Genomic DNA, 9469 nt, shown 5'->3' with positions numbered 1-9469 from the left:
ATTTTGGCTTGAAATGTTTTTGCACGCTTCATTACCGACGTGTTTTACATGAGGTAGGGGATGCACACAGTTTCCAGAGTGTGTCTGAACAGGACATTGATTTATTTTGGGGTTGTTTTTCCCTTTTAATTTATGTCACTTTAAAGTCATGTAGCTGATTTCCATATCCTCTGGATAGTAAGATGTTTTTTCTTAAATACTGTTTTTTTTTTTTTTGCCGTCATGTCTCTCTTTCTGTAGCTGTGCATGAACAAAGGAAATATTACAGAGCTCTTTGTATGATACAAATGTGAGCTCACAAACCTCTTTGTTGCTTAATTGGCTTAGTGGGAGATTATGTAGTGCTTCTTTTATCTATAATAGCTACGTTAAATTTCATGACTTCTGTGCATTAAGGGGTTTAATGCCTTTTAGTGGCTGTTTGGTCATTTGGTCCGCCCGTGGAAATCAATTTTTCTCCCACCTGATGACTCGACCTTTGAGAAGACGACCTCAATGCAGGTAATGTTGACTTGACGCATTGGACAGAGGGACCCTACTCAGATTGTGTCGTTTAGTCGTCCATCTTCTATACAGCAAGAAATGTGTCTCACTCAGGCAATGCTGTAAACCAGGGAGGTTAAACATAAGGTTCCGATCCGGCCGGCCAATCTGCCAAGCAAATTGTAAAGAATTCCAAGACAACATTGATTTAATTTAATTTTTTTTTTTTAATTTCCAAAGAGTGTCGAACACAGCATTGAAACTCAAGCTGAGATTTTGGTGATGTTGGCATGAAAGCTGGTTACCTGGGGGGGCTGTGATATCACCGTTTAATCAAATTTCTATTTTTGCCATGAAGACGCACGCTATTTCAGATTTATCAACGCTGGGAGTCCGTTTCTACTATTTGTGGTTTCAATCTCCAAAAGCATTGGTTCATGTGGACAGAATGTCTGTTTGATAAAAAAAAAAAAAAAAACTTCTGAGGATACAAATGTACCTGCTTCTGTGTGGACTGAGCTGGCAACAGGAATGTGAGGGAAATGAGTTTTTATACACTGAGGAGGGGTGAGACACAGGTGAATGCACACAGGCAAAGTGACCTGATACAGAGAAGTTCCGAAATAAAAGAGGAAGTGCTCAAACAGAAAGAGAAAAGACAGGTAAGAAACGCAAACTTAACCAAGATTTTGCTTCCTTTCCTATCCTTTCCTTTCCTTTCCTTTCCTTTCCTCCTCGGAATGCACCTGAAAAAGGGAGGCCACCACATCTTTATTCTAGTGATGGCCAAATGAAGCTTCGTAAACTACTTTCTTTATTTTCTTCCTCCACCAGATGGCGGTCTTGGTTTAAAGATAGAGGCTGAACGACTGGAACTGATATGTGCTTTCACACACTTTTGTTGAACAGACACCGCCATCTAGTGTCTTCAGAAAATAAAGACAGTGGTTCGTGAAGCTTCATTTGGCCGTTACTACTTTATTCCTTTTCACATCTTCATTATCATGCATTTCTTCCTTCTTCTTAAGTTGTATTCAACTCTCTACTTCCTGAGGTAATTTTGAGAAACAAATAGGGATTTCGTATTCAGCGGGGGTCTAAACAAACAAAAAGGCACCTGGTACTATGAAAGGGAAAACTTATATGAAGAACTTTTTTTTTTTTTAATTTAAATTTTTAATTGAGTAAATGAGCTGAATCACCAGCTTCTCCTATTTTCAAAGAGAAAGATTTTCTGTAACTGACAAAAGATTTGAGCGTTTTGCCGCCTTTGAATGTAAACACTTGCATAAAGGTAATAGATTGCGATTCAAACATCTACGTGTCAGATATCCATCCACTCACTTCATAATGAACGAAAACCAACATCGGTTGTATCTTCAGCGCGCTTTATTCAATCATCGTTGTCTGTTGTCGCAGATGTTTGAGTCCCATTACTTTTCTCCGCCTTCTTTCATAACAATTTCTGGGTTTGTGTTTGAATGTTACCCACTCTAAAGTAAAACTGCTGATTCCTTTCATGGTTCCAATCCAATCCCGAAATGATTCATTTCCCTGCCAGCTTTGAAAAATGAAACCTGGAGGAATTCTTCTGCCGCCTCATCACATATCTCTAGATTTCAGACAGACTCTTCAGAAGTCTGAACTGAAACATTTCCTCCTGTAACCGAAGAAGTGGCGCAGATGAATACCTTTGAGGATAAAGAAGAAAAATAATCACCTTTTAAAAGAGGTTTCATATCTGTGCCATGCAGAGTGAGATAAGAGAGGCATTTTATTCAATCTTTTTGTTTCTTTCTTTGACCTCTGCACAGGTTTAATTGAGAAAAAAAAAATGCATTCACTCCGGGTTTTATTTATAGTGCACAAAATGATAGGCTACGTCATCTCAAGACACTTTACATCTTGAGGTCAGGACCTCACAGCATTATAGAAAGAAACTCAACAATTCTCCAGAGACCAAGCTCTTGGCAACTGTGAGGATAAACTCAACTTTAGACAAAATATCCAGACTTAAGGTGGGCGGCTGTCTGCCTCTGCTGGTTGTGTGAGGGGAGAGAAACAGGGGAGAGAAGAAGACAAAGGGGTGGCTGTGCATTTTCAGGGAGTCTGAGGGTTGGAATTGGACCGATCAATGTTTTTATTACTGAAGAGATAAGATAAAATAGTCCTTTATTACTTCCACTGTGCAGGTCACAGGACCATTGGTTAAGCGAAGGAAAGAAAAAAAAAAAAAACTAAGATAGAATAAATAACTAAACAGATCTCACGAGAGCACCGGACTGGACTGATTTTGTCAGTTGTGCGTTGTCGGGTTGGCAGGGTGCGAGGTTTATTGTAAAGCCTGACAACTGCAGGAAGGAAGTGCCTGCAGTATCTCGTCTTCATGCAGCACAGGTGAAGCAGCCTGTCACTGAAAGGGCTGCCCACTCCTGTCAGGTTGTCTTGCACGGGGTGTTTTCCATCAGGGATGATAGCTCAGCCATCATTCTCCTCTCTCCTACCGCCTTCGCCGGGTCGAGAGGCCATCCCAGGACAGGGCCGGCTATATTGCTCTTCACTCGTGTCATCGCTGATCCTATAGAGGTCTGTCTATTTTCTCACACACTCTCCTATTTCATTTTAGTTTTTGCAACAACGTGCTTATTCTTAAACATACTTACATATATCATCACCACAAAAACAGGCATTTACTGGTTGAGGAGAAATGGGGGCCAAAATAAGTAATGGAAGTTTAAACATTTCATATGCTCAAATTAAGGAAAAACATAGAACACACCAGCTGTTCTATCAGAATGCAGCTATTAATACATACAAGAAAGACACACGAGATCAAACACTGAGCGAAGGCCAGTTAGTCCATCCACAGAGAAACGACAGATAATCAAGTCAACTTGTTAGATCATTGCTCTCTCTCCTCTTCTTTTCTCTCTTTCTATCCTCTCATTCCAACCAGATTTGGAGAAAGTCTCCACCTCTGGTTCTGCAGGTTTACTCCTGAGTATTTTCTTTACAGTGTCGCCTATGCTTGCTCATGTGAAATTTTTTTATTTATTTTTCCCTGTAAAAGTGCCTTGAAATGACTGTGTTGTACTTGACACTACAGAAATAAGATTGAATTCAATAAAAAAACGATCTCATATAAACTCATATTGTTACATCAACAATTTATTTTTAACATCTTCTGAACTTATCATTGCTTTAAGGAAGAAAAAAATAAATAAATGGACAAATAAGCAACTATAGTCCTTTACTCATTAAAGGCTAAAAGCAGGGCCGGATACACGGGGAGCCTTCTCGGTGACGCGCGCCTGCAATTGAGAAACCGATGACGTCACGCGTTACGTTGCCTTACGTCCGGAACGTGCTTGTGCGTCGGAAACAGCTTCCGCCGGTCACGTAAGGTAGGCATAAACAACAAACCGCAGGTGTACGGTCCAGCCGACGTGTCTTGTGGCGTGAGAACTCGCTCGCACTCTAACCGCATGCTTCACCTCGGTTCGCAGCTCGAGACTTTCTTGGCCGTGTGTTCTCTCCTCGCCATGTTTTTCCGAGCAGGATGTCTTCCCAGGGCGGCTTGGAGCGGCTGCCGAAGGTCTCTCACGCTCACTGCTACAGCAACTATGCGGCCACTTCGTTCATATCATATGTTGATGAGTTGTGAAGAAATTAAAACATCGGGCTTCGTCTCAGTTCAAGTTGCGGTGACACAAATAAGCTATATATCTATATATAGAGATATATATAGTTATATTGCTCAATGTCGACGAGAAGGTCACTCAACTGTGCAGGTTTTAAAGACTATGTAAGGGGTGTCAAACGTGAGGGCCGCGGGCCAAAATCCGGCCACTCTGGCCCACGAAACGAGCAAATTGTAAAGATTTCATAGAAGCAATTAAGGTTGTTTTTTTAACAAACTTTTATTTCGTGGACATAACACAGCACTGAGATTCAAGCTGACATGTCAGTGAAAGCTATGTTGCTAACAAACCAGCCTCAAAGCCATGCCGTCACTGCATGTGCACCGCCGCCATAGTAAATAGTTCTGCACATGCAGATAATACAGTAACAGCATAGTGGCATGATGTCCATATTCTCTCCCAGTCAGCATATTGCTCTCTGCATGTGTGTGGTTTTATTAGAAAAATAATCAACTGCACCGACGAGTGGCATCACTTTCAGCATTTCTGCCAAACTTTTCTCAAATGAAAATACAAAAACAATGCTGAACAAAAACTAGTCTAGGTTGGGGTCAGTAGAAAGGACATATTTCTTCTTCTGTCGTGTGTCTGTCAGGAAATTTCGAATTTACATGTCTTATGTAAACCCCATGACAGGAGACAACAGTAAAGCATTATGAAATCTGTATTTTTGACTTTGAAATAAATGAATAAAATACTGTCAGCCCGGTGTTTCCAAATCTCGTTGGAGGGTGCGTGGCTCGCCTGTCTACATCAGATCTGGTCTAATTGCTAGTGCAGTGAGGAGCATGTGTCGCCCTCCCTTTAATCCTGGATTACCCAGAACACAAGCCTCAGTGTAGGTGTAGAAAAGGAGTTCTAGGTAGTGAAAGACCGACGGTCATGGACGTGTGTACACACAGAGCAGTGGCTTCACTTGGTTTAGAGATTTTTCTGATGCAAGTTATTTGTGTCCAGCTCGTCACCTGCCTCGATGTCTTCGCCTTTCTGAGGTTAAATGTGCATCTTCTTTCCGTGTGACAGATCTAATTAAACCCTTTAGTGCGACAAGACACTTGATCAACAGCTTTAAAGTCGTGCGGCTTCATTTTAATTTTGTTTGTTTGTTTACAGAATGGGGAATCTGACGTCCTCAGCCACAGGGGGTCTGACTAGCACCGCCTGTATGCAGTATGTTCAGGTGAGTAATATTAGTGCGAATACTCCTCTGTTAACGTGGGTGCAAAGTTCAAAGTGAGAGGCCATGTTGCTGCTATTAATGGAAACACATACAGGATAGTGGACCGCATGGAGGTGTAGTGGTTAGTACTTTACAACATGGTGAGGAAGGTCATGGGTTTGAATCCTCCTCAGACCAACCAGAATGCAAAAAAGGACATTTTCTGACTCGGTAAATTATGCAGCAGCCATATAAACCTTATAGATGAAATAATATGTTCAAAAGTGGGACTGAAACGGTTTCATTCTGATAAAATGTAAAATCGGGCAGGTAGGAGACCAATGGGGTGAGGGCTTGTTTGGAGAATATACTGTACAATACATCAGGATTGAGGTAAAGATGGATTGGTTGGCTCAGAGGTGACACACACACATATATATATATATATATTTATTTTTTTGGTAGTTAATAAATTGCAGACTTTTGGTTTCACACTCTGCGCTGCACTTTCCGTCTCACCTGTTATATTGAAGCAGTTTCTGTCTACTGTTGGTATTTAAATAAATCTTTTTCTATTTGATCTTTTAGGAGATGGTGTCACAGAACTGCGTCGTGATCTTTTCCAAGACCACTTGTCCGTATTGCAGGATGGCCAAAAATGTGTTCAACGAGATCGGTGCGACTTACAAGGTGGTTGAGCTGGACGAGCACAACGACGGGAGGAGGGTGCAGGAGGCCTTAGCTCAGATCACTGGAGCCAGAACGGTGAGAGATACATTTATTTATTTCTACATTTTTATTTTTATTTTTTATTCATTCCTTTCAGGCATGTGACATTCAAAAATTTTGTGCAGTCACATACATAACCAATATCCGTATATACATACACACGTTGTGTATCCAAAGTATATATACACCATTTGATGATAATAAATAATTATGTTATAGCCTATGAAAATATAGCTACACAAACTATATAATTCTATGTTTAAGTATATCCACACATTTTTATCAACACACACACACACACACACACACACACACACACACACACACACACACACACACACACACACACACACACACACACACACACACACACACACACACACACACACACACACACACACACACACGTATATCTGATTAACATGCCTGAAAAGAGGTTTATTTATTTTAGCTTTACAAAAACAACCACATTCAGATAGTTTTCCAAATTTGTTTTATAGTTACTCGTGTTTTGGTCGAGCTGCAGGTAAAATAAGGACCTCATAGCAAGTTCCAAGTTTTTAAAAACAAATCTTTACTCTATAATTATCAGTGATATCTTACATTACATTGGTTACGAGCGTCACTCATATTAAGTCTAAAAATGACAATTAAAAGACGATTGATTCAGCTTGTCCTGTGATCATCTCGCACATGAGAAAACATCCTGCAGCCAAACATGAAGACAAATACATTCAGAAACACACAAGTGTCAACAACTCTTCATAACACTGATGAATATGCTGTTTAGTAAACACTCTGTTTCAAGGTTTTTGTTTTTTTAATTGCTCCGTGCAGTAGTGCTGCTTGAAACTGTGTGGAATATAAAAGACAGCGCTCTTTATAAAAAAACAAAGCAATGGTGCAGAGAAGAAGTGTGTTATTGTGTCACTAAGTAGAGGTAAATATGATGTCCCACTATCTCAGTAGTCATGGGAATCAGATTATATTATATTCCAGATATAACGTGCGCCCAGGTCAGCAGTAACAGCTTTGGAACTACGGAAACTATCCCGCTATCAGGCGCTGTTCACACAACCATATTTTCAAGTGTGAACATTGAAATGTTGCTGTTTTGGCTGCTCATATGTGAGTCATATGTAGCTTTACTACATCATCATCTGGATAATTACAGTTTAACGGAGCCTTGATGTTTTATGAAGTACCGTAGTTTCCTGTACACAAGCTGGTGTAGTTTGTAGTACAAAAACGCAGCACCAACTAGTGACCCGATACAAAAACGCAGCACCAACTAGTGACCCGACAAGCAAACTGCAGCATTTTCTGGTGTTTTCTTTTCTCTTTTTTAACTTTATTTTTTGTATTTTTTCCACATTAACACACACAACAAGTGAGAGCAATAAGCAATTAATTACAATTATAAAAAAAAAATGCCATGTTGTCCAGCCGATTAATGCAGATTAAAGTATATGACTCAACGTCTACTATATACTCTCATCAGTTCTTAAGCGCCTTTGCAGCAGTCCCATTTTTTTTTTTTCAGTATTCCTCTCTTTTCTCCATTTGAAGTAAGAGTCTAAAACTCACAATTCCCATTGTGTGAATCAAGTTTATGGTGTGTTTAAGCAGCTTCAGGGTGGGTGGATCCCACTGCAGGCAGCATTTGGTTATTGCTTTTGTTTACTTGCAATCATAACTATTCACAGACCTTCAGGACGTTTTTAAAGGTACATTGAGACAAATGAAAAACACACAAGGATTCCGATATTAATTTTGCCACCTCCTACCATTTTTTTTTTTTCCCCTAAATTTGAGCAAAGCCAGAATATATGACAGAAGTCTGCAGAAATCGTTAAATACTCCCTCTAGCAAGACACCTGTGAACAGCTCCATCTTGATTTCTGAATTTAAAAAAATTAGTTAGATTCTTTCAGCAGAATTCGCGCCATAGTAAGGAACTTGTTGTTAGGGATTAATTTTTCTAAAATTGTAGCTATACCTTTACTGGAATTATTATATTGCCTCTGTCTGCCAGCGCTGTCTGTTGAACTCTTATTGGTGTTTCTTTACGGGAGATGTTTTTGCATTTTGGGTGTGCGTTTTCACGAAGACTGTGCTCAGACCCACTGAAAACGCAAATGCATGCGCACCACAGCTTTAGTAAATAGTTCCTCTGCACATGCTCAGTAGATGGATAACAACAATGTTTGCCTCATGAAGGAGTTGCCACGTCAACGTGAAACTTTTCTGAAATGAAACACTAAAATAATAAGTTTTCGCATGAAACAATGTGTAAAACGAGGCCCGAGTCTTGTATTGCATTTCAATTTTAGCTCCGTTTTAATGTGCATTTTGAGATTCATTCTGCATCTTTGTCTATTTTCTTCTATTCTTCTTTAATGTTTAGAATCTGCTCTAGAAAGGAGCTTGTCTTGCATTGCACCTTCACTCTTGACTCCCTGTGATGTCCAGGTGCCGAGAGTCTTCATCAACGGGAACTGCATTGGAGGCGGCTCCGACACCAAACAGCTCCATCAGCAAGGGAGGCTGGTGCCCCTGATCGAGCAGTGCGCCCCCTGCTGTGCAGGCAGTGGCTCCGAAGGCTCCGGCAGCGGACAGTTCGCTAAATGACTAACCGCCCTTGTATTTATTCTCAATCCTATATTTATTAAATGTTTGCTCGAGCTGGTGTTACAAGGTGTACACTGCTTGTGTGTAACTATGTTATTTATTTATCAAAGCATAGTAGGTACTTGATGGAAACCTTTTTTTTTTTCTTTTTTTTTGTCCCCTCTCCCGGGAATGTACATTAATATCACTATTGTTATAATTGTTATTAAAGCTGCCATTGTTTCACAAAACTGCATAGTGGAATTACTTTTCTTATTCTTTGTCAGGAAAAAAAAAAAAGCGAAAGAGAAAACTGCACATCAAGGCAGAAAAAATAGTTTCTATAAGAAGCAAGTTGTCTGATACTTTTATAAATGAATGACTGGCATAAAGAAATGTATTAGTTATATCGGAATTTTAGGTTCTGTTGTCACAATGTATAAAATGCAGCCCTTCTTTCTGGGCATATCATGAATGATTTAATGTTGGGTTGTGATGTTGTGATCATAAATCCAGAGTTATTTATCAGTGTCTTATGCTGAATGTGTGTGTGCGTGTGTTTAATACATATAAATAAGATACCGTTACCAACTTCCCGCGTCTCCGTGTGTGTTTGCGTTTGCTTCTTAAACCTCCCGAGGAGGCGGGTATTAGTTTTGGCTGGGTAGAACTGTATTTATAAATAGGTTATACATTACGCTTTTTTGCGCTTTTGTTCACGTTGTGTACGTAGTAGAAAAATACTGGATTATGAAATGTATACTAACGTGTATTAATAAAGCGCCGT

General features: G+C 39.8%; 1 protein-coding gene across 4 annotated transcripts; it reads left to right on the top strand.

Moving 5' to 3' along the window:
- Positions 1-3842: 3842 nt before the first annotated feature.
- glrx2 (glutaredoxin 2) lies at positions 3843-9276 on the top strand. Of its 4 annotated transcripts, XM_080473312.1 has the most exons (5): positions 3843-3887; positions 3990-4078; positions 5298-5364; positions 5932-6108; positions 8545-9276. In XM_080473312.1, the coding sequence occupies exons 2-5, from the start codon at positions 4026-4028 to the stop codon at positions 8701-8703; spliced, it is 456 nt and encodes a 151-aa protein (XP_080329438.1). In that variant the 5' UTR covers positions 3843-3887; positions 3990-4025; the 3' UTR covers positions 8704-9276. The 4 variants fall into 4 exon arrangements, with proteins under 4 accessions (XP_080329438.1, XP_080329439.1, XP_080329436.1 ...); XM_080473313.1 differs by lacking the exon at positions 3990-4078 and having other exon boundaries at positions 3881-3911; XM_080473310.1 differs by lacking the exon at positions 3843-3887 and having other exon boundaries at positions 3901-4078.
- The last annotated feature ends 193 nt before the right edge of the window (positions 9277-9469 follow it).

The sequence above is a fragment of the Lipophrys pholis genome (assembly GCF_963383615.2).
Source record: "Lipophrys pholis genome assembly, chromosome: 10".
Classification (NCBI taxonomy): domain Eukaryota; kingdom Metazoa; phylum Chordata; class Actinopteri; order Blenniiformes; family Blenniidae; genus Lipophrys; species Lipophrys pholis.
This window is presented reverse-complemented; position numbering and strand designations above follow the sequence as displayed.